Consider the following 25480-nt stretch of genomic DNA (forward strand, 5'->3'; position numbering starts at 1 on the left):
ATTTCGGCTTTTCAGTCGTTGGGACCTTCTCGTGAAGGAGCACAGCGACCCGAGCAGCGGGCCAACACCCGGCACCGCGGCCGGGGCGGCACGGCGCAGCCCGCCCGCCATTGCGGCCCGCCCGGCCCGCGGGCGCCCCCCGGTGCCGCTCGGCGGGAGCGGCGCGGGGCGGGGGCAGCGGCGGCGCCGCTTCCGGCCTCCATTTTACGCGGCGGAGCGGCCGGAGGCCGAGGCGGTGCCTTGGGTGGAGGGGTTCGGTTTGGGTGGGTGCCTTCCGAGTACCGGGTTCCTTCTCCCTTCGCTCTCGCGGGCGTGGGGGGGCTCGGGTGTGACTCCTGTGGCTGCGGTTCCCGGAGCGCCAGCACGGGGATGGGCTCCCCCAGCTCCCCCGGGAAGTTCGGCCCCGGCCGCTGAACCCGCCCGGAGCACCCCCAGGGTTCGAGCGGCGTCGTGTCCCCGGGGAGGAGGAGAGCGGGGCAGGCCCGGCCGGCCCCGCGGGCAGCATGGACCAGAGCGTGGTGGAGCACCCTGTGACCCTCATCATCAAGGCCCCCAACCAGAAATACACCGACCAGACCATCAGCTGCTTTCTGGAGTGGACTGTGGGCAAGCTGAAGTCCCACCTCTCCAAGGTGTATCCCAGTAAGCCGGTGAGTTGTTGGCCAACCCTTTTCCCTCGCCTTGTCGGTAAGGCTGGGCACTGCGGCGACTGGGGGATAGGCGGTCAAGACTTCCCTTAAACCTTGTTAAATAAACAAGAGCTCTGCTGCCGAAGAGTGACCTGCTTGAAGGCGATGGCCGCCCCTTTGCTTTCAGGGAAGTTGGCAGTGTAACAAACACGAAGCTGCTCTTTTACGTTGTGTGAGAAGATCGCAGTGTAGCATCCTGAAAGGCGGTATCGCTAAAGATGCTTGCTAATACTTCACTTATCTTTTTTTTGGGAACTGAGATTTAGGTGTCTCAGTTAACTGAATTTGAGACTAATTTTTGTAAATCTTTGAGACTAATTTTTGTAAATCTAAGGGCTCTGGCTAAGGGTTCTGTGTGTTCTAAAGTGTAAGTGTTATACTTAAGGTTAACACCGTTTAGGGAATTCACTGAGGTGTGGAGCAGATAGATGTTTATGCATAATATTATTTGAAACGATGTAGTTGAACAACCTCCAAAATGATTTCCTCTTTGAAAAGCCATTTTTCTTGAGAGTGTGCTGAAAATTCTTCTGTCAGGTGTTATACAAACTTGTATGACAGCTGTGACTGTATTTTGAAACTTAATACCTATAGCTTTTTTTGTTTCTGGGTTTATTTCTGAATTCCTCTTAAGTTCTAAATGTGGCAATTAAAAGCGGCTATGAAAAAAGATGATAGGTGATAGTGCACTATATGTGTAGAATGGCCATCATGCAGAACGGTATATTTAAAAGTTTGTTCCAGAGAACTGTCAGAACTGCAGCAGCATGTGGGGCCCACAACCAGGCTTTAGAAAACATCAGAAGGTGGCATTTATATTTTAAATTATTTTTCACCTAGTTCAATAGAAGAATTACTGTGATTGTTGATTTTTTGACAGAGGAAGGGAGAATAGTAGCTTAGTCACAAAAAGAGTATCTGCCTTTTGGAGAAAGAAGAAAAGCAGCCTACAACTTGGGCTTGTGTCACCGGTACATTGACATCTGTTAAACAGTTGTGAGAGTTTGTGAATATTGTTATTGCTGCGAGTAATTCTCTGCTGAAAGGGCCTATGTGCTGTGAAAAACAAAAATATCTCTCTAGCTGATTGCTGCTTCCTCCTCCTCACTAGAATTTCCTCCAGTGACGTGTTTGTGTTTAAACACTAGTTTTCTTACTCATCCTATGAATGATCCTGCTAAATTGAGCTCCTTAAAGAACCTTAATGAGCAAGAGGTTTTCATGTTGCACTGTAGGCTTTAAACAGTAGTATAGTGCTAAATTTCAGTTTCCTGAAACATCTTTCTTCTGTTGAAAATAGATTCCTCAGCATGCCTCTCTGTATTAAATGGCTGGTTCAGCATACCCAAATTCATTCTGGGTTAAAGAATGGGGAGTTTCTTTATTGAGACTTATCTCAGTAATTCCAATTTAATTGGGATTTACTGCACTTGCAGTTAAACTAATTACTGAACATAGTATTTTTATTTCATAGGACCTTTCAAATTAAAGGTAATAATATGGGAGAGGAAAAGGGTGTTTAATAGGATGGCTCCTATGTATAGTAAAGTCAAAAAGTGTATTTTTGGCTTGATATATTTTTGATGTTGAGTAGTGCTACTGCTTTTTTTAGATGTGTGTAAGGCCTTTTGCTTTTAGGAGCTCCCCCCCTCTTTTTTTTTGGGGGGGGGGGGGGGCGTATTTTTTTATTTTTCCTCCTTTTAAACCAGATCAGTGTTGAAAGCTTGATTTCTCTGTCCTCTCAATATCCTGGAAATAATTTCTAGTACCATGCTATTTTAAGGTGGTGGGAATACACAAGAACACAGAGACTATACAGGCCTTGCAGTGTTGAAGTTAAGGGTGTAAAATAGAAATCAGTTGCTGTCACTGCTGTACACAGTGTTTCAAGTTTTCTGTGTGACTTGAATTTCATTCTTGTACGTGCATCTGTAAATTAGTCAGTAAACTAATAACTTTTAAGTGTCCTAATTAAATTTACAATTTATTAAGAGTATGTTTTCAGAAAAGTGAGGTGGTTAGAATAGGAAAATGAGAAGTTAGGTCTTGAGGCAGTGTTGTTTGTGATTTTCCAGATTAATATGTGTAAATTACTTGCGTGAATACATACAGATTTCAAATACAGGCAGATTTAAATTGGTTTAGTTGTTACTAAAGTTGATATACTTTGCAAACTAAGTACTTGAATAAGCTAAATAGGTTCAGAAGGGTGTTAAATTATTTTGCGAGTGTTTGCTAATATTCTCATTTGTCAATACTTTTACTTCCTGACTGGACTAGTTTTCACGGGTAGAGTACTGCAGTTACAGTGTCCCTAAATGAAATACTTGTGTAGGAATAAACACAAGGCTGTTGTAAAATCAGCCTGTGTGTCTCAGTCTGGCAGATCCTACCTTCAGTGCATTAACTGCTGCACAGATTACACCCATAAACAGTAATTTAAAACTGCTGTTTCTCATTTCCTACCATACCTGTCATCTAGCATTTGCTTACAGCTCTAACTAGATGTGGTTGTCTGGATTTTTATTTCCTATGGAAGAATGGGAGAGAGGCTTGGGGAACTAAAATAGTACCTGTCTGGTGCAGCTGTATAGCTCAGAGATTGCCTGTGTTCCTACAGGATGTTGCTACGCTGTCTTAGGTTTGGAGTTTGGTAGTGTGCTGGGCACAGCTAGTTTGGACTAATCATTGCAAAAGAAGTCTTGCATGAAAAGTTAAGGGAAAAATTCCAGACCAGAAGCTCTGGAGTTCTTAGTTTTGAATACATACCTTTTGTAATTTGATTTGCAAACTGTCTCCCATCTCACTCTAGGTTCTAGAATAATTTTCTCTGATGCCATGTGCTTTTTTCTGAAAATGGGCCTACTCTAATTATTTTGAGGTGTGGTTTGAGGTGTTTTTCCATCACAGTTCAGTGTTTCAGCTAGCAGTGAGCATGCTGTTCCTTGGTGCAGGAGGTGTGGTAGTGAAATTTCCTCTGGCAGAGGATGAGTTGAATGCTGTTTCCATTTACTTTGGCATGCATGTGAACTACTGTGTTTCCACGTTTATAACCTCTTATTCCATCTGCATTTAAAAAAAAAAAAAACAAAAAAAAACCAAAAAAAACCCAAAAACAAACAACAACAACAACAAAACACCCCACAAGCCCATTTCAGAATTGCAGGCTTTCAACCTGAGAATTGCAAGTGATAATCCTTTAGTTCTCAGGTAGGTGTTTAATTTATGAAGGGACCAGTATGGGGTTTAAGGTCTCATCTTCCCCATTAAAGTCTCTGGCTTAATGTGATTAACAGTACTCAACATATGTTTAACCTTCTCTTTTGTCGGTTTTGTGGTTTTGTAGGGAGTTGAAGCGCATCACTGAAGGCCATGTAGTCAGCTTTGAGGGGCCGTTTTAACCTTGCCAGTTTCACCTCTGTAAAATTTTCTTGTGTAAAAGTTATTTGTATCTTGTTTGAGAAGATGCTTTAATTAGAGGGGCTGGTTCATAAGGTGCTGAAGAGAGCAATTGAAAGTGACCACGTGGAAAGCTCCATTACAAGTGAGACAGGCAAAACAACACTCTAGTGCTATGTTGGATGATGATTTAAAGATTTGGAGTTTGAGGGTTTTTTGCTGTTGGGCTTTCCTTGTTTTAAGTGCTTATCTGTTCTTGTTAATCTCCAGATAATCTGTCTCAGGACCCAGAAACAAGGGTTCTTAAGATTTTTCTTCTGACTGCACTGGTCAATCTAAAGCAACAAGTTTCCAATTTACAGGAAATTGAAGTTTTCTTTAACCTTGATGCTTAAATTCTGATTTTTCTGGCCTTTCCCAAATACAAAATGCAAGCTTGCATTCTGCTGGCAACCTGTTCCACCTTGAAGGGAGCAACAAAATGGTATAGCTCAGAAGAAGTTACTGACATGAGTCAGGTGTTTTTTTGTTGTTGTTTTAAATGTAAGTAGAAACAGTACAGCATTGTTGTTGAATGTATTGCAGTATTTTTATCAATTTGAGCTGCAAATAACTAGTTCCCTGTGTTATGAGACATAAAAATACTGTCCAATGCCACTAGTTAAAAATACAGAAAAGTGCCGAAGAATAGAAAAAAATACTCTTAAATAGAATGAATAACAGTTCTGCACAGTATGTGGCAGGTTATTTTTTTAAAAAAATATGTATTTAATCATGAATGGCTAGTATGCCTTTGGGAAAAAAGTTAAATCTTCAGATTTACTGAGTACTTATTAGCATTGTTTACTTAGAGTATCTCTGTTTTGTTCTAATCATATGACCATTTTTTTTTTCCCAGGTTAAAAAAAAAAATAGCCAAACAATTTGGTAACATTTGTATATTCTGCTAAGTTATTTGAGATCTCTAGAAGGCTATTGCAAGAAAAAAACAGTCAAAACTTCTGTGAAATCTTTTCCTAATCACAGAGATCTGGGGCTCAGTTATTTATCTTACTATTAGCATGAACAAGACTGCTTGTTGAATGCGCAGCAGAAGGCTGGGATAGGAAGAGGAGAGGTGTTAGACTTGGTGTTTGTATGATGGGGAAATTCTTCAAATAGTTTATGCTGATAATGCATGTCTGTTCCACTGATGTTAAGCCAGATTGCTTCATTTAGCATTTGTTTGTTTTTCTTTCTTTTGTTTGACTGAGTAAGCTCCTTGTTTTAGCATACTGGACATCTTACCGTGGATAGGTACCTCAAAGAGTTTCCTTTAAAATATTTCTGTTGTTATTTCTATTGTGTGGAATAGTGCAGAGTCACTATCATATGAATAGTATATAATTTGTTTAAAAAAGGAAATATTTGTTTACAATACTTGGTTATTTTAAACTGTGAATCTGTAAGAGCAGGAAAAATAGCTTACCCAGGTTGGAAGGCTACCTTAAAAAATGCTTTTGCTACTTCTTGCTTTTTAATGCATTCCTTCTTGGTTTTTTCTAATGATGTTGGTTTTGTGGTTTGGCTTTTTTTGTTTGTTTGTTTGTTTTTTCCTTCGGGGGGGTTTGAGGGTGGGGGCAAGGATGAATACCAGAAAGTCCTAGTTGAAAAAGACTGAAATTTGTGGCCTTCTATGTATTTTAATTGGCATTCCATTGTTCTGATACCTTTCTTCACTCCAGCCTCTTCTCCACCCATATTTTCAGAAGATGCCTGGGACCAGGAGCAGGGTAAAGAACAACTCACTAAAAGATAGGAATTTTTGAATATACTTGAAAGGTTTTTTGACAAGCATTTACCCTTAAGTGTTGTTAATTGTTATGGTGCTCTTGCTGAGTGCTTAATAGCACTTTCACAGAAGTAATTTCTGAGTTGGACTTGTAAAGCCTCTGAAATGTTATTAAGTCTGTCTGTTGGTGATTTGACTTAACATCTGCAGATGAGAAAATTCCTTTTATCTCCAGCTATATACCTGAACAGCAGGAAAAAAGCTAAATTCCTTTCTTTGTCCCCATCTCCTAGTCTACAAAGGATCAGAGACTGGTGTATTCTGGCAGACTGCTTCCTGATCATCTCCAGCTGAAAGATGTTCTCAGAAAAGTAAGCTTTATATCAACACCATACAGTATTTGATCAAAGCCCATTTTTAGGAAATAGGAATTTAGATTTGTATTGTTTAACTTCAGATTTTCATTGTTGTATTGAGAGATGTAGCCATATAATGTTGATGTGTATTTGGAAAATGTATTTTCAAGTATGCCTTTTGTGTATGATCGTGAAATTCGTGGATTGAGGCATGTTTCCAATTGGTGGGAAAGGAGATAGGCTCTGCCAAGTCCCAAGCAAGTGCTGTGTTGTGTGTCATAGAATGATGGAATGATTTGTATTGGAAGGGACCTTACAGATCTTTTAGTTTCAACCCTCCTGCTTTGGGCAGGGGCACCTTCACTAGACCAGGTTGCTTAGAGCTCCAACCTGACCTTGACTTCTCTGGACAGTTACCACTGTCACATAAATGGAATAATACGACTTGTGTTCATTTGGGACATCATTTAAATTCACACAGAGGCTTAAATCCAGAACTTATGTCAAACATGGCACTTGTGTAAGCAGATAAAGAGTAATATATTAATTATGCAGAACCAGAATTCTCAGTTCCAGAATAATTTCCTGCAAAGGCTGTTTGTTGTCTCGGTTTTGATTTGTCAGCTGCTAACCATTCCTGATGATGTTTGAAACTTTGTTGGTTCTTGCTCTTTTCATTTCATACTTTCTTTAGATTCTGTTGGTTCCTATTGGAACAAATAACTCTTATTAGTCTAATTTTGGATTCTTTAGTCAACATTTAGATCCCACTTCTAAATATGCATGACATCTCCAGCAGGAAATCTTGGAATATGTGCACTTGGTTTTCAAACTGGCTCAAAATAGCTTGGATTGATGATACCAAGTAATAAGGACTTCATTAAGCTAGAAGTGTTCTTAAAAATGTATAGAACAAGATATTCAGGGTAGATTGAAAGGACTTTTGTTTCAATTTTGATGGTGACAGGAAACATGATGCATTATGTTAAATTGTCTAAATTATTTGTAAACAGCTCAGGATGAATCAATAGCTGTTATTGGGGAAATACCTTAGGTCCTTTAATCCAGTTTTTAATCCTATCAAATAGATGAACTCTATAATGCAGTACCTGGCTGTTGGTAAGGATACTTTTTTGTAAGGTATTGAGGCAAAAATCAATCTACAGGCTGCAAGAGTGGTTGGGTCACCACTCTTTTAAAACTTCCTATGGAGGAAAGTCTCCAAATATGGATGATGCTTTAGTGAAAGTGGGCAACTGAACTTCAGTATTAAGATGGAGAAACAGATGTAGAGGAGTCTTGGTTATTGCTTCAGCAGACTAATACTGCTGTTCCTTTATAATCTTTATTTTGAAACAGATTTTATTAAATGTGATTAAACTTCTTACCAAAGAAAATGTTTGCAGTTTACTATGTACAGGTTTAGTAGAAAACTGAAGCTGGACTATTTCAAACCAGTATATGCCCTGTACTGCTTAAATGTTCAAGGAAATGCTTGTAGAACTTCTCTCAAAGCTTAGTTTTGCTTGCTAAGGACAAAATGAAATCCAAATTCCTTAAATTCACTTGGCCAACTTGCAGGACTCTGGTTTTAGAAAACAAGGTTTCGAGCTTTAGGTGCTGGAGGAGAAACTTTATAACCAATGTATTCACCACGCAGGGGCTGTGCTTGACGTTAAAACGTTGGCATAATGCTTCATGTCATAATGGCAGTTATAGGCCTTGGGTGGAGTCAAAGAAATTTAGTGGATTTGAAACCAGTCTTAAGCGCAAAGTTACAAATTTGAGTTGGAAGAGGAGTCTTTGTGCTGAAGCTTTTGAGAGCTTTTGGAAAAAAAGTATGATTAAACTTGAATTCAGTCTTATTCTCTGCCAAAATCTTCCTACTGGATTATCTATAAATTCCTAATATTATCGGAGGACTTACTAAATAGCTCAGTCAAGCTTTGTCATACTTGCTCCTTGGTACTAACTGATGTCATTTCACTGATACAAAATGCCTCAAGGCTGGAAGTTGTGGCGCTCTTCTGTCACTGTGGTGTCCAACACATAGCTAGATAGAAGTATGTTACAATAAACTGTCAGATTTAATAAAGCTGTATGCTGTAGGCTTACTAGTGGTGTGTCTAGCTTCCCTTGCCTTTCCCAGGGCATAAATTCTTATCTAGGAAGAAGGCGATTAGTTAGGTTAAAGGCTTTTGACATGGTCAAAGTGCTGATCACCTGTGTTCAGTGCTTTCTGATCCTTGCTATCACTGACTGGTAAGAAATTACACTTAATGTGGCAGTGAGGCTGTGCTTGGGTTTAGGGGCCAGGATATGGGGAGGAGTTTGAATGATTGAGTGTGCATTGCCTAAGCTAGCAGTAATGCACTGTGGTGTATAAAAGCATTTATCTAGTTTTCTCTATTCCTAATGATCAAATCATAAAAATGGGTAAGTGGCCGTTTTGGCACGTTTATATATAGTTTATAAAACCCCTTCCAAATGCAGATTTTTCTAAATGTCATCTCATTTAAAAATGTCAGCTTGCCTGCACCATGCTGATTTCAGAATAGGGTAGAGGGGTGTTTTTGTTGCTCCTCTTGTTTAAAATTTAGTTACTGAGGAAGCTGCAGTGTGCAATTTAAGTATGCAGCCATAACTGTTGTGTTGCTATGGCCATGTAAGGGGATGTTTTAATTTGATACAGTGAAATAGCTTCAGATTGAAGTTATGCCTTTCAGATTGGAGGTGAATGTGTTCCTGCAAAATTGGCATGGCCTTGGTACATGCCTTCAAGTGGTGGCATGCATTTGCTTCCTCACTTTCAAATATTTAGGGATACTCAAGGCCCACCCAGCACTTTGAATAGCATTCCCTGAGCATGGATTACCTGCAGAGGCTTTTCAGTTGTGTGTCTGCAGGTCAGGCTTGAGCCAATCTTAAACAGGAGCAAGGTGAATGCAGTGTCTGGCACATTGTGCCATTCTTGTCTTGGTCTCCTTGTACAATTCCAGTGCCTACATTTTTCATGTACCCCAATGTCTCTGCTCAATAACGCTTCTCATAGATCTCAGTGCAAGTGTAAGTATTCTTAACTTTAGGTAAACTGAGCCCTGTAAAAGGTGTGAGGTTTTTCCAAAACAAAAGTTAAAGCTTGTGATACATTTCCTCATGCTTCTCCTGGAGTTCTTCTGATGGTTCTGCTATACTGCAGTTTTAGAGAAATCTGGGATAAAGTCAATGTTCCATATGTTATTGTGGACAGCTTCTAAGAAGACGTTAGTTGTGAAACAAGAGGATTCTCTTGTGCTAGACTCAAGTGTTGCTTTATGGTCTGTTTTTCTTTAGCGTTTACAACTTTGAATTTTTAAAGACTGTTTTTTTACTTGTAAGTGTCTCCAATATTGTTGCTTTAGCTCTTCCAATTTCTTTAATTTTTAGCAAGATGAATATCATATGGTTCACCTGGTGTGTACATCTCGGACACCCCCAAGTTCTCCAAAACCCAGCACCAGTAGAGAAAGTCACGGAGCGTCAACGTCCAGCAGTAGCTCAGTGAGTGTTTTCATACACAGAATGTGAATTCCTTCTATGCTAGGGAAACTTGCCATTAATTTCTTTTAACTTGTTGTATTTGTCTGTGAAATTCAATTTAAAATTTTATTTAAACAAATATGACCTTTTTTCAAATTGTAATAGTTCTGTTTATTAGATGATAAAGCACTACTTTTTCTAAGTTATTATTTCTTTTTAACACTGTATAGAAAAGTGCACTTTCCTTTCTCTCTATATCCCTGTGTCTTTGGCAGAAATTGCAGTGTATTCAGAATTTTAGAAAAACTAAGTTGAGATTTGTTTTGTGAAAGTTTAAGAGAGACCAGTCAAAATATTGCTGTTGTCATGAGATACAGGTGGAACTTGGCCAGGTTTTTTTTCCTGTTTGACAGGAATTGGCCAGTATTTATGTATGAAATTCAAGTTAGTCATAGAGTCTGTAAGACAGTCAAAAGTAGGAACTGTTCTTAACACTTTTATTAGTTAAATTATTTGTAGAACACATTTGTTTATGGTGTTTTGAGCCTTCCCCTCCAAAAATTATGATGGTTTTTGGTTGTATTGTGTTTTAAATGCAGTTATGATTTCTGTTGAGAACTTGGTTGGTTTTTTCCAAAATTGGCAGTATCACTAAGCAACCCTTGAAAGTTAGTCAGAAAGGGATATATACAGTACCACTATAGGTACTTTTCATCTGAGGTGTGTGGATTTTCAGCATATGGGAAATGCTCTTTGAAGCTGGCTGTCTGCATTCTGCTGTTGATAGCACCTGTGACAGTCAGAGGCATGAGCAATTTAAGCAATGGTAGAGAGGGGACTGTGGCTACAATGTCTTTTCGAAGGCTCTATTTATATCACTCTTTACAGGCAGGACACAGGAGGCCTCCTTGGCAAATGTTTTATTGCTGTGTACATCACTTGTAAATGTTGCATTTGAATGACTGTATTAATGACTGCTTAAAGCAGACAGTATGCAAAATGCTAAGTTCATAATACTTTGGAGGAAACAGCCTAAACACAAAGTTTGAATGGCCTTTGTCCTTGTATTTGATTTTTGTTTTTACTCCTCCCCACCCCCACTGTCTAATGGTAATTTTTTCTTGTTTTCTTTGTAGGGCAAATGTGATACAGATGTCTTAAATAATTGTACCTTCTCACTTCCTGAGTTGTCAAAGTTAGAGGATTTTCTACTGAGTAAACACTACAGGAATTCTTAGCAACAGGATTTGGGGATTTATTAAAACTGAAATAATGCATCTCAGTGGCCCCATTGTAATCGTGTTATGATGAGACACAGTTTAGAAGTCAGGTATCAGAGCTCTGACACTAGTTTCAGGTCTGATCCTTGGGGCCTAAGTAGTTCCTATAGCTGTTCCCTATTCCCATTGATAGCCCCCTTCAAGCGGTGAGCACAGCAGTTTGAATTGGGCAGCTGGCACAGAGAGTAGAAGGGGTAACTAAAGATAAGGATAGAAGAATGTTGTTTTAAGCCACTGTGTCTGAAGATAGTCATATCCTGAAGTTGTAGTTAATTCTGTTAACAATAGCCACTAGAATTTTTGTTCCTGCTAAATATTCTTTCAATTAAGTTTTAGTTTGCTTTCAGCTTTTTGAAACGATGATTCCCAGTGATTTGTGGTTTTCTCTGGAAACTATCAAGTCTTGAGTCTTTCTGAAAAATCTTTTTTTTTCTTTTCCCCCCATTGCACCAGAGTGCAATTTTGAATTTCTGTTTTCACTGAGGCTTGCCAGAACCGATAAAACCACAGAAGACTTACCCAATGTTTACATTCTTAAGAAAACTTGTGACAAAACATTAAAGCAAGACACGGTAGTAAATCTATAACTGTGGCAAAAGTTCCACAACCTCGATTTTACTTATTTTTTAGAATTTAGACCGTTTCGGGCCAACTGCTGCCTCACCCACAAACCAAGAAGCTCCTTCATCTTTGAACACTAGTGCAGATGGATTGAGGCATCGTAATCTTCCACAAGGACACAGCAATCCCACGCCAAGCCACCAGTTCCCTTATTTAATGCAAGGGTAAGTGAGACTGAAGCAATCCTCACTCTTTCATACTCTTGACAGTACTTTAAATGTTCAGATGCAATTATGTTTCTTTCACAGTCTGGAAAATTATTTGGCTAGTTCATCTTGAGGCATAAGTCACATTAGAAGAGTTTTTGCATGAAAATTAGGGGTTTTAGCCAGGAGTCAGTCAAAGAATAAGTGCTCTTGGTGCTCCCCTTCAGGCTGTCTTTTTATATTTTTGTTTATGCTTTCTGCCCTCAATTTTCTTGGACAAGTGCAGCTTTAATATGTCTAGTGGATGTAGCTACTAATATAACTGATAGAATTATTACTTCTGGTTTTATTTTTGTCCTTTATTTATTAGTCAACACTAAATTCTTAGAACATGGTGGTTACTAGTTTTTGACACATAGGAGATGTAGTTCTTCATTTCTCCATACTGGGTTCAGCTGTAGAAATGATATGCAGGTGTTCTGAGTACAGGTAGTTGTTGTTTATCTACAACAGAATGTTTAAGGATTTTCATACATACCAGTGAAAGATAACCAGATCTGGATCTGGTCTGTTATTACATAACTATTAAAATTCTGGGTTTGGGGGTGTGTGGTGGTTTTTTGGGGTTTTTTTGTGTTTTTGGTTTTTTTTGTTTTGTTTTGTTTTTTTGTTTTGTTTTGTTTTTTGGTTTGGTTTGTGTTTTTTGGGGTTTTTTTGTTTGGGTTTTTTTTGTTGTTGTTGTTGTTTTTTGGTTTTTTGGGGGGGTTTTGTGGGTTTTTGGGTTTTTTTTGGCGGGGTTTTGTTTTGTTTGTTTGTTTTGTTGGTTTTGGTTTTTTTGGGGGGGGTTGGTTTTTTTGTTTGTTTTTTTGTGCTTAAAAAGCAGCTTTAGGAATTTTAACCCATATGATCTTTGCAGCTGCTTAAACATGTGTTTTCTGGTGGTAGTTTAGTAGCTTCTTCCAAGGGGCAAACAGGAGGATGGTGTATTCTGAGATGATAGCTGTCATTTCCTCAGGGAGCACTTTCAAGTTTCCTTTCCAACAAGGTGTTCTCCCAGTACTGTATAGATTCTAGAAACCTACATGGAGACTGTTGAAACAAAAGCCCCTAAAATAGGAATGTGCTCACAGTAACATTGCTTCTGTTGCTGGAAAGAAAACAGATGCAAAGAGCTGTTCAAAGTTTATTAAGTTTCAGTTTAATTTACATGCTCTCATTAGCGTTAACTTAGACTTTACTATTCTAACTAGTTTTCACCTTGAATTTGTTTTGGGGTTGGTGTTTTTTTTTTTGTTTTTTTTTTTTTTTTTTTTTTAATCTGAAATGTATTGTCTGCTGGGAAGAGATTGCCTTTGGAGTGGGTGGAGACTTACGTTATTCTGACCAAATGCCTCTTCACAGAAGTGGTCATTCATACCTTTATGATAAAGCTAGGTGATGCCAGGTTGACTGTCAAGAGTGCTGTTGGTGTAATGTAAATTAATTCCAGAAGCAATTTATTATGTGTTGTGTAAATGACTAATCTCTAAGACATTTTAATGTTTTTCTAATTAGCTTTTCACATAGACATATTCTGAGTGAGTTTTTGTCAAGTGTGGTGAACTGAATAGGCTGGACAGAGCCATTATTTTAGTCTATGAGCTGAATTAGCTTGTGTCAGTTTGTGAAAGATTGCTGTCTTGGAAAGAGAGAGTAACTTCAATTAAAAATACTAAGTCCATTACTTGCTATGTCTAGCATATAATGTGAATTGGGAGGAGTGGATTTGTAGACTGAAGGAAGTGCTGACAACCTGACATCACTGTAGATGTTTCAGGGGTTTCAGTCCTACTTGAAGGGCTATTTCTAGCTTGATTACCTGGAATAGGATCCTGCTCGTAGCTGTGGTGCATTAGCAGTGCACCCAAATCACATATTTCAATTTTGTGTAATCTGAAAGGAATCCAGATGGTGATCCAAGAGCATTCTGTGGTGCAAACAGAACTGTAGTAAGAGCAAGTGACTGGAGGTTTCCAGGAGTGCATTCCTAATCTGAATAGAAATGCCAAAATAAACCCTAAATAATCCTAGGCCTTTTTTTTTTGTTTGTGTGTTTTTTTTTTTTTTTTTTTTTTTTTTTTGTAAAGTATTTTAACGGAATGCTGTCCGAATTTGAAGTAGATCTTTGTAGACTGATGGGCATTGGCTCTGCTCAGCTCCAGATAATCTCTGCCTGGTGCCTGCTGGAGTCTGCTCACTTCTTAAAAAACCCTTTTTAATGCTTCAATAATCTTTTGAGATGCATCTGCTTTTGGGCAGTGCTGCTTGTATTCCAGCAGTAAGAAATGCCCTCTGTTTTTTTAACTGTCTCTTAAGCATTGTTTGGGGTAATGGGATCTATCTAGCTTTAATGTAATTTATATGCAGATCAAGGCTTGTTAGGAACATGAAGATTCATAGCTGAAACTGGCATTGCTTTGTTGATTTTTCTTTTATTTTCCTGACCAAATGATTTTTATTTTAGCCACCTGATGAACTGTAGGCACTAATGATGGGGAAAGATCTCCAGGTGTTTGAAAATTTATGTAAGGGTCAGTTTCCTTGGGCATTTTTCAATACTTGATTGATTTGTAGAAATAAGTAGTGTTAATGTTAGATGATTAAATTACATTTTTGATGTTTTTTCAGCTCCTGGCTTAAAGCTGCAGTATGAAATTTGAACATACATTGGGAAAACAGCATTTAGTTCAGATTGTTGGGGTATTGCAGGGGAAAAAATGAAAACTTTCTGTTGCTTTTAAGCTTTTGCAATTGCTCTTTTCAAAAAATCTAAACTGGAGGTGGGATTGGGCAAGTTGTTTATGTATGTACCAAGTTAGTCTTTAGCTGTGGGGAGCAAGCACAGCATTGTCTGCTCCTGTGGACTTTGTTGGGGATCAGGGCCTGTGCTATGCTGCGCAGGCACTAACAGATCACATGGGCTCAGCCCTAGCAGGGTTTGCATTTCAGACTGGAGAGCACTTGGAAGCAGTAAACAGACAAGACATCAAGGCAGTGAAATCATTTGTCAAGTGTAGGTGGCCCATCTAGAGAAATGTTTTCATATTGTGCACACAGTAATGTTTGAAAGCAAACAACAAAATAACATAATGACAGCATGCAGGATATCCTAGCACATAAATACCTTGCTGCATCAGTCAGCTTTGCTCACTATATTTTCTTCTAAATAGCATGTAACATAGCAGAGGATACTGAAATATCACCTGTAGTTGATATCCCAAACTTTTAAGTCTGAATAAAAAGTCTTATTTTTTCATTAGTGGTGAGCAGTATCTTCATGATAACGGATAACCTTGCCTTCAAATCCAGTGCTGGTTTGCTCATTTGGGTGTCTTCACTAGACCAAAAGAAGTAGTTTTGAGCTTTTAAAGCATCCTGAGGAGCACTGTGTGTCTTTTGAGAATATTGTAAAGCTACCTCTATCATTTGAACGGTTTTCTGGCTTATCCAACAGTTCTTCTATAGTCTGCTCTGCTTTGTTCTCCAGTCTTGGAATGCTTGTACAGATCCTGCTTGCTTCTTTGTTCTTACACTTTTGCTGCCATTCTTTTGAAATACTCTGCTTCCTACCTCTTTCTCTTCCTTTTGGAAAAAGATGAGGAGAAAGTATTGTGCTACTTTACTTTTTCCCTGAACAGCAAGCTGCCTTGCTTTCCTGAGAAGATCCTATTCCTTTGGGGTGGTTCTTCTCGCTGAAATACATGGTACAGTGTGAAGAGATGTTTCTGAATTTCATAAGCTAGCTTAATAGCATGGAAGCTGTAATAGCTCTATAATTAACAACATCTGGCTCATTTTGAGTTTTGATGAGCAAACAAAATACTGCTGTACTAGTTGGCATTCTAAGCCAAAAACCAGTTGTAAGCCAGTCTACTTTTGCTCAATGAATGGAACCAGCTCTTGAAAAATTAAGTCTTGCTTCTCTAAAAGTCACATCTTCTAGAAAAGCTATTGGGGAAAAAAAAATTTAAAACCCACCACAATATTTGAATGTGAAAGAAATTATGTAAAAGAGAAGGACGTGACATAACTAAACTTCTGTTGTTTGTCTTGTTTGACTGGCTACTTAATCTACTATTAAGCTTTAAGACATCAAGAAAGGAGCTTTCAAAAGAGTTTGAAAGAAGGCGAAGCTCAAATCTGGTAATATTTCTAAAAGATGTATCTGTGAGGGCAAACTGTTAGCCTAAGGCCTGTCAACTTTCCTTGAAGTCAACAAAGCAGTCCTAAAATCTGTGTCTGATGAGAAAAGGAAATGATGAATTACTTCAGAACTCACTCAGGCAAGTTGAGTAGCACTGCTTTTTGGTGACTGAGGTGGAAGTGAATGATCCTACCTGTTCAGAACCCCATCTGATACTCTACCTGCTTGAAATTGAGACAATGCTCATTGGTTTGTCTCAGCACAGTACTAAATGACATGTAGAATATTTAAATCATCTTTACATTTTGGGGTCAAATGTTTTGCGAATTTTGGAGGAGTCTTACCTCTCCAAGTGTTTGCCAGTTTCAGGGATAGAAAAACACATTCTTACAACTTGCAGCTGTAAGTCATGATTAATATTTTTCAAGAGTAGCTTCATGGCATTGCTGTTTCAACATGTTAGTTATGCATGAATAAATAGCATCTGCAGGGCTGCTAGTTAGCCCTTTCAATTTTTAAAATGAACCTCAAATAATGCCTGTGACTATCTCAGTTTGTGTTTGGTATCAGGAAAGTACTTTTTCTTTCTTTTTTATTTTCTTTTCCCCCCAAACTGTTGTGAACACGGGTTATGGCTAAATGCAAACGTAAGTTTTAGCAGACGTCATGGAGTTGGGTAGCAGGTTCTTGTCCAGAATTACAGTGACATTTATTCATGTGTAACATGGAAAAAAGATTTTAATGTCTTCCTCCCATCTTTCTTTCTGGGCATGTCGTGTATATCTGAATGCCTGGTAGACTAATGAAATCTCTTGGTGATATCTTTGCAGGGAGTGCCTTACTTAGGGAACAGGTGTAGTCTGCAGTACAATTACAGCAGTCTCAGCTTTTGCTACCTGCAGTCTGAATAAACTTTTCTTCATGCTTTATACTCTCATGCTGTCCTGAAAGATGTCCTGGTTTACTACAGTTCACTACATCAAAATCTTTTGGGAAAGAGTTGGAAATCTTGCCAAAACATGCTATATGCTCTAGGAGGTAAGAGAGGATAAGAAATCTCTAATAGCAGACAAAACCAAACATAAACTTAAGTACAGGAGTTTTATCTCTCTTGCATGTGAATCAGAGTTAAAAGCCCATAGGGAGGAGAATCACATATGCTCAGAATATTGAAGGGGGGAAGTAAATCCTTTACAGTGTTCTTACTTGCAATCTTCAGAAGCTGTATCTGAAAGATTAGTTTGTTGTCTTTGGTTATGTTATTTCTTCACATCTCTGGTCATGGTGATATTTCAGCTATTGCTTCTAGAAGAAAGCTATAGAAAATAATAAGTTTTCCCATTAGAGCTCCTGTAGACCTTTAAGGATGACCTCTGAACTTAAAAGGGATTGTATGGAAGAATTTCTGCAGTTAGCACAGTCTTGAAAAATTTCCAGCATTGTTTGGTCCCAGACGTGCAGCTAGTGACATACTAAGTACAAACCCAAATATTCTTTCTATAGAAATAACTTGGCTTATTAATTTCTTTTATGAAAATGTAGTGCATTTTTGGAATGGGTTGGATGATCTCACTATATGTTATTTCAGTGTGTTATTTTAGGGGAGCACATGAGAGGAGAAATGCTACTTTAATTGTTTTGTAATACTAGCACGCTTTTTAAATGTCACAGTTCAGAGCTGAATGTTTTTCTTTAAATCACTTTCTAGCAATATAGGCAACCAGCTTCCAGGCCAAGGTGTTCCTGCTGGATTTTCTATGTATCCTGCATTCAGTCCCTTACAGATGATATGGTGGCAGCAGATGTATGTACGTCAGTACTACATGCAATAGTAAGTCTGCATTATCTTAGGACTGAGCTACGCTAGTGGAAAGAATATATTAAATTTTTTTTCACGATCAAAATGTCTGTGTTTATTTTGTCTAGCTCTGTTTTATACTTAGTTTTGTCCACCAAATTATGACATCCAGTCTTGGATTAGAATTAAATTAATGTCTTAGTAAATAAAAATCTAAGGAAAAATGCAGTTTGTTTTGACATGTATTACATCTGGAACTGTAGCAAAGAAGACAGGCTTAGTAATTATGGTGCATGTTCTTTATCAAACTAGGTTTATGTTTAAATTTTTAGCCAAGCTGCTGTTTCAGCCCAAGTGACTTCCAGCACTGAGCCAGCGAGATCTGCAGTTTCCCAGGCTGTAAATTCAGAACATGCTCCTGCAAATGAGCCTGCAGCAGTGCCAAATGTAGCCGTCCAGGAGAACAGGCCTGTAAACCAAAACGTTCAGATGAATGCACAAGGTGGCCCAGTAGTGAATGAAGAGGACTTCAACCGGGACTGGCTGGACTGGATGTACACATTCTCTAGAGCAGCAATTCTTCTGAGCATTGTATACTTCTATTCTTCTTTCAGTCGGTTTGTCATGGTAATGGGAGCCATGCTGCTGGTTTATTTGTGAGTACAACGGCTGAGTATAGCTGCAGATCTGAGATCTGGCATATGGTTGTTAGTGTTTATTCCATTTAAAATTAAAAAATATCCACATGCAAAAATTTACACGCTGCTCCTTTACGGTAGGGTGTGTCTGTTAAAAAAAGTAAATTTAAACAAGTAGAGAAACTGATGTGAAGAAAGAAGTAATTCTCAAAATGTTTTTATAGTAAGTTGGGTACACGTTATACCCAAAACACAGTGTTCTTACATATTGGTGATATTAATAGATCAGTATTATTGACATGTAGCATTTTGGGATGAAAATTTTGAAAGTGGGGGGGGTGAGGAGAGGGAAGCTCATATAGGTGAAGAATATACTTGCATAAACTTAAACTTACTGCTTGGATGTGAAATTGCAAAGCAAAGCTCATGTATATTTCCAAAATAATTTAAGGGTTCTGTGCAGTAATTTTTTTTTTAGTCAGAGTTAAGGTAGTGGTACTATAATAGTGGGGAACTAGAGCTGCTAGGATTACAGAGACATAAAATTTTTTTAACTGGTTGTCCTGAAGACCTAGGAGCATTCTGTGTTTAACTGAGAAATTACCAGTACTGTTGTCATCACTTCCTCTTGCATTTAAAGGTACTTTGGTGATGTAAATAGAAGTTGAAAACAGCAGTAATGCTTGATATTTTGGACTGATGTCATTCACTGAGAGTTTCCTTACATTGTAGTCTCAGTCCTAACTAGGACTATTCTTTCATACAGGTAGGTAGGGTAGGTGGAATCAGAATATAGATGCTTGGAAGCATCAGAGAGGCTTATTTTATTTACAGTGATGATGTGATTCAAGCATTAGCTGAAATTTAAATTCCTTTTTTCCACGGAAAATTAAATTTAAACTAAGAAAATTAAGGCTGGCTTTGAAAACTTACTTAACTTCAGTACTTTAAAATGGGGAGGAGACCCATTAAAAAGTATTCTACATATTGAATCACCTAATCATGGTACATTATTCGTCTTCTGGAACTGAGGGCTGCGAACAGCAAGACCTTAATGCAGACATTGAAGAATAGCCATTCAATCTAGAAGGCTGAATTATAGAAAAATAGATGTAGCTTCATTCATTTGAAAGTACTTACAGAATTTGCTGCAGTAATTACCTGTAGAAGAAAAATATTTTTACTCCTTTCAAAAGAGAGGTTTTCAACTGTTCCACTTTCTTACATAGACACCAAGCTGGATGGTTTCCCTTTAGGCAAGAGGGAGGCCAACAACAGGCAGCCAATAATGCAGACGTGAACCGTGATGGGCAACATGCAAATAATCCTGATCTTGAAGAGATGGTGAGTAAGGGCAGACATGTCTTTTGAGACTGTTAAGTATTATATTGTAAAGTATGCTGTAGTGCCTAGACAGAAAGTCAGCTTCTGTGGAATGGAGTTGGTTTAACCAGAAAGCTTTTAGCATTGTCCTCAGGTTGTGTCTGCTGCTTAAATTCTGTATTTTTCCTGTCTGACAATTACTGATTGTCCCTACTTCAATAACACAGACTTTCTTCATGCTAATTGTTTCAGGAAGTTGTTCTGAGAGAAGTCACTTAGTGTAGGAAGATACTGCTGGTTACCTTATGTCAGAATTCTGAAAAGAAACAGTTGAATTGCTTCAATTTCTGTTTTTAAAGGAGCGACTTATGGATGATGGGATTGATGAAGACAACGGAGAAGATGCAGGTGAAGATGGCAATACAGAGCAGCAGCCTGGATTCATGGCTTCTGCTTGGTCCTTTATCACAACTTTCTTCACATCACTGATCCCTGAAGGGCCTCCACAGGTTGGCAATTGAAGTGGAAAAGGAACTGTGTCAGGCAGCCTCAGTTAGCCATACATAGAAGGGGAGCAGATCCTAGAGAGTGTTCTAAATACAGTGCAATTTCTGAAAATTTATAATGTTTTCTTTTTGATCATGGTGTACAAAAATGTGTATTTTTTTCTTTTTGGCTTTCTCATGCATTGAATATGTTAAGCACAAGTGGACTACTAAATGCTTTCTTTAAGATTCTTCTTTTTTCTGAAGAATAAAATGTAAAGATACCGGTCTTCCATGTTTTGTTTTAATTTCAAATGTGTGTTACACTGAGGCAAAGAGCTTGTACGTAATCTGCATTATTACCTCTTTAAAGAGCTGTTAAAAATATGAATGTTGACAGACCCTTCCAAATGCTCTCTATTTATCTGAATAATGTATCTTGTTAGTTCGATGCAGGCTACAAATTCTCACATGGGATTTGGAACTTAATTCCTGAGAAAATGCAGTAAAAACAAAGGTTACTTGTTAATGGCATGTTGTCTTCATGTGAGAAAATAGTAAGCGTCTTCATTTAAAAAGCTGAGAGCTTTTTCTTGAAGACTGTACTGACGTTCATTAAAGTTGGAGGCATTTGACAGCTCTTCAAAGACAATTGGCAGTGATGGGATAAACCTCAAATGCTTGATACATACAGTACTTTTTAAGGAAAATATAGCTGTGCTGGGACAAAATATATACATTAGGTTTTTTAATAAAACTGTTATGGTAACTCTTTTGGATGTTTATATGCATATTTGAATGCAAATGGCTAAATTGTGCCTCATTAAGGATGAGGATATAATTAATCTGAGAGTGTAATAAAGTTATCATGGTGGCATTACTGACATTGACCAAATGATGTGTTTGTAGCAGCGTCTATACAATTATGAATATGAACTCAACAGCAGACTATCTGTATTCTTTAACTTCATTAACCTAATTAAAACTGAGAAAAAGAAAATGGTACATTGAGAGAGTAGCACACTGCTGTGACAGGTTATTGGTTGCTTTCTTTAGCTTTTAATCCTAGTCAAGAAGGTACATTTGGTTTTGTTCTTAATCCTGAAGTTACCGTGTGCTCTCGAACTTAAAAATGTCTGCAAAGATTCTGTTGCACTACTACCAAAAGAAAGCTCATTTGACTTCCAAGGACAGGGCAAAGCTCTTGAATATTCTGAATGAGTGATGAATAGGGATTTATTTTTCACTTGCTTATCTTAAACTGCTATGCAGCAAAGTTTTAAACCCAAAGAAAAATTTAAGTTTTTACAAGTTTGTCAAAAGAAAAAGAAATCTAAGTCTTAAAAGCATCAATTATTTTATTTGCTGTATCGGTAACAATGATGAATAAGTCATGTTTAATTATGATGTCTTCTTCCTATTTTTACTATGGAAAGCTGCTCTCAGTTTAGATTTTTTACTACCTATACATTCAATGTGTAGACTTTGTCCATGAAATGTACCTTTTTAGTTTAGCAGATGGATCTAACTTTACTAATATTTAAGAGCTGCTACAAAAACGTACATTTTTAAAGGGGTGTCACAAGTGTAGGTCTTGGATGTCATAGGCCTCATTTCTGGAATACATTGAAGAAGTTTCATCTGTTTGACCTGTGTTCTCTCTCACTTTTACCAAAGTTTTTTCTTTTACCATTTTTCATTTTGCCCTTGTGTTAGCATACCTGTAAGCTGTGCAGTTATGACCTGCCAGTATCCAGCTGTTAACAGCCATTTGTTGTTTCTTACCTATGTTGTTCAGGTTGGTTTGTTTTCCTTGTTGTAGGAAGCCGTTGGTGGCAGCTCTCTGCTGTTAGCAGACTGGATTAAGAAAGCTGTTAGCCCTGGTTTGGTTGAAAGGTGTAGAATTGTCACTGCTGGTTTGTATTCAGACAAGGATAAATTTGACAGGTTTCACAAGGCTGAAATAGTGAAATATGAAATTCTGGCAGTTGGTTGGATGTTGAGGGGGATGTTCTGAGAGCTTTAACCAGAATACAGAGCTGGAGGGATGTGTCACAGAGACCACACTTCCATGAGATCATCTTAAGGTCATCTGATCTCCCAGCTTCCACAACTTACAAGATGCAAACAAGGAAAGGCAAAATTATGGTTACTGAGGAAAGTGACTGAGAAATAACAATGAGATAGGAAGCTACCAAAGAGTTGGAGGCAGAGGAAGGCTACTGGCAGGAGCAAAAATAAGATAAGGTTGTGATCACGAGTAAATAGAAAGCAAACATTGAAAAGCAGAGGTAAGAAAGGTGCACTTTTTAGAAAGGGAAAGAGCTTGTTGAAAATTAGTCAAATAAAGTCTTTGTTGCATGTGTTTGAGTGATTCAGGTAAAGAATTGAAGAGGATAAGAAGTATAACAGGTGATGATGGGAGAAAAATCAAAACCCGAGGAAGAGTTGCTTTTTCTCTAGTATATCCTTGTAGAAACTGTTTAATAGCATAAACCAAAACATAGTTTTGTATTTCTGTTTGCCTGGAACCATGTATTACATGGTTCTAGGCAAAGCCAGATGCAGAATGGTAGTAAATCTATGGCAAGTGTAACAAAAGCCATGAGGTTTAAAGTACCATGGGATGTGCCCCAAATTAATTATTTCCTTTAACTTTGAGGAAGACCTGAAATGGCAGATGCATTTATATTATGCTAAGTGTAGGTTAACAGCGAGTCTGTGGCAGCATGTGCAATACCTTAATGGTGTGTTAATGTAAGAGACATCATATCAGAAACACACACAAGTGAAGCATATCCCATCCATAATACTTCTGCTGTGAAGACACAGGTTAGATCAGCAGTGCTGATGGAGCAGGTGTATAAAAAAGCAACACACAGCTACTCCTTAGCATGATTTCTTAATACTGTGCTTTGAAAAATACTTTGCAACTGCTGTGTGTCCATAAATACATGTGCATTGACTTCTTAAGCTCAGTTTACAGACATGGTTTAGCAGTGCCACTGTTGGCTTAACAGGTTGTCCTGGTTTAACCCCAGCTGGCAGCTATGTACCATGCAGTAGCTTGTTCCCTTCCCCCTTTCTCTCCTCCCTCATGAAATGGAGAGGAGAACCAGGGAAAAAAGTAAAACTCATGGGGTGAGATAAAAACAGTGTAATAATTAAGATAAATTGAAATACAACAGTAATGCTAACAATTGTAGTAAAAAGGATACAGAGACAACCCAAGAAAAATGAGGCACCATACAGTTGCTCACCACCTGCTGATGAATGACCAGCTCCTCCCTGAGCTGCATCTGACACCACTGGGGCTAGCTTCCCCCTGTTTATATCCAGGGCATGACAATCTATGTTTGGAATATCCATTTGGCCAGTTTGGATCAGCTGTCTTGGCTGTGTTCCCTCACAGCCTCCTGTGTGCCTGCTCCTGGCAGAGCATGGGAAACTGAGACCTTGATTTAGGGTAAGCACTGCTTGGCAAAAACAGAAACATCAGCCTGTTACCAGCATTGTTCTCACACTCAACCCAAAACACAGCACTTCTTAGTACTGGCGACTAAAAAGAAAATTAATTCCATCCCAGCTGGGGCACAAGTGTAACGTAAAGTCAAACTGAAGAATTCTTGGGTACAAAGGGCTTGTTGTGAGCTTGCCATCTCTCGCTCATGCTGCCATTTGGTTGGGAGACCTTGAGAGGCTGAATTGGCTTTCCAGTTGTTCCCTGTTGCCCTTAAATTCAGGTGATTCATAGAGAAGTTACCACCTGATATTCCAGGAAAGGTTTGCTTTAGTCTATGACGACACTACCGTCTTAACTACTGCTGCAGCAGGAGAAAAACCCAAACCATTGTCAGTGATGTTTGTAATCTTAATAGCTGATGCAAAATGACTGACACTTCCAGCAGATGGTGTGATTAGTCATGTTTCTGCTGCTTGTTTCCTGTATATGTTGAAAGTTTTCTAATGTAATTCATATTTAGCAGCCTCTGCTTTTGACAGGAAGCTGTTCAGAATTTATCCCAGTGAGTGAACTGACCTATTTTTGGATGTATTTGGGTGGGCTGTTTCAGGCCAGCTGCGTGCACCCTTGTTAGTAAGGCTGGGGGCCTGCCCTTACTTTGGTGCCAGCCAGCTGCCAAAGCCTCCAAGGTGGTGGGAAAGGTTTGATGCTGCTGGCATTCAGGTTAAGGGGGTTAATGCCAGGGTTAATTCCTCTGGGTGAGAAACTCTTTCAGATTCCAGTGTTAGTATAGGTGGGATGATGCAAACTGGGAATGAGTTACTTCATCACTCACAACCTTTGTTTCAAAGCTGCTGCTTGTCCAACAATAATAATGTGTAGGTTTCATCATGATTCCCACTCCTAAAAGAAGAGTATTTGGCCATTCTGCGCAGTGGTGGCTCTGCAAGAAGGCTACATCGAGAGTACCTATTCAGCTGCAGGTTCTTTCTCTTGGCTGGATTTATTCCTTTGCAGCTGTCTGTGCAAGCTCTCGCTTTTGAAGGAAGCCAGGTGATGCTGTTGTGAATGCTTAGCAATATACTTACTCACAGGAAGATCAACCCACAAGCACTGATTGGAGAGGAGGGAAGCATACACTGGACCTGAAGGAACTATCCATAATGAGGCAAGGACTGGCTAACTTCTTTTGTATTTGCAGAGGCAAGCAGAGTGTCCCGTGGGAGAATTTCCATGGTCCATAAGCAGCATTTCCACTTCTTTACCAACACTTTTTTTTCCACTTGATATCAAGATCAGTTTGTGCTTGGTTTAGATTTTAAGCCACATGAAGAAATGTTGCTGTATAACAATAAAGATTTCTATTTTTTTTCCTTTAATGTGTGTCAGTGATGTTGGTGGATGATTCTTGCATCATTTTAGCTGTCCTAGGAATACACTGCAAAATTAGTGGCAAATTTTGGAGTAGGGAGCTTATACCAAGGCAGCTGCCACTGGAGTTTGCTTACACAGTGGTGAGGTGTGTTTAAGCAGGGGAAAACTTACAGAAAGACTGTTGACATTTTTTTCCCTAGCTTTGCAGGAATCTAGAGAGGGAGAAGCTTTGTGTGAGGAGTTCATGACATGGATGTAAATTGGGTTGTGGGTATGTTCAGTTTTAAAATAAGAGGGGTTTTTTATTGTGCATGTGCACACATATTTTCTTTATGGCTTTAGAAAGACTGCTAACCTTAACTGCTGGTTATAAAGGAAAGCCAAAACCTGGCCTCTGTGTTAAAGTTACCGTGTTTGGGCGGCTTTCTTGCAGCA

At 38.6% G+C, this 25480-nt stretch overlaps 1 protein-coding gene across 3 annotated transcripts; it reads left to right on the top strand.

Moving 5' to 3' along the window:
* The first annotated feature begins 202 nt into the window (after positions 1 to 202).
* On the top strand, positions 203 to 25050 carry HERPUD2 (HERPUD family member 2). Of its 3 annotated transcripts, none has more exons than XM_040060778.2 (8): positions 203 to 650; positions 6153 to 6230; positions 9642 to 9755; positions 11645 to 11799; positions 17673 to 17795; positions 18095 to 18418; positions 19630 to 19744; positions 20083 to 25050. In XM_040060778.2, exons 1-8 carry the CDS (start codon positions 504 to 506, stop codon positions 20242 to 20244), a joined length of 1218 nt encoding a protein of 405 aa, XP_039916712.1. In that variant the 5' UTR covers positions 203 to 503; the 3' UTR covers positions 20245 to 25050. The 3 variants fall into 3 exon arrangements, with proteins under 3 accessions (XP_039916712.1, XP_039916719.1, XP_039916726.1); XM_040060785.2 differs by having other exon boundaries at positions 19657 to 19744; XM_040060792.2 differs by lacking the exon at positions 6153 to 6230.
* Positions 25051 to 25480: the final 430 nt, after the last annotated feature.

This window comes from Hirundo rustica, chromosome 1 (assembly GCF_015227805.2).
Source record: "Hirundo rustica isolate bHirRus1 chromosome 1, bHirRus1.pri.v3, whole genome shotgun sequence".
Lineage (NCBI taxonomy): Eukaryota > Metazoa > Chordata > Aves > Passeriformes > Hirundinidae > Hirundo > Hirundo rustica.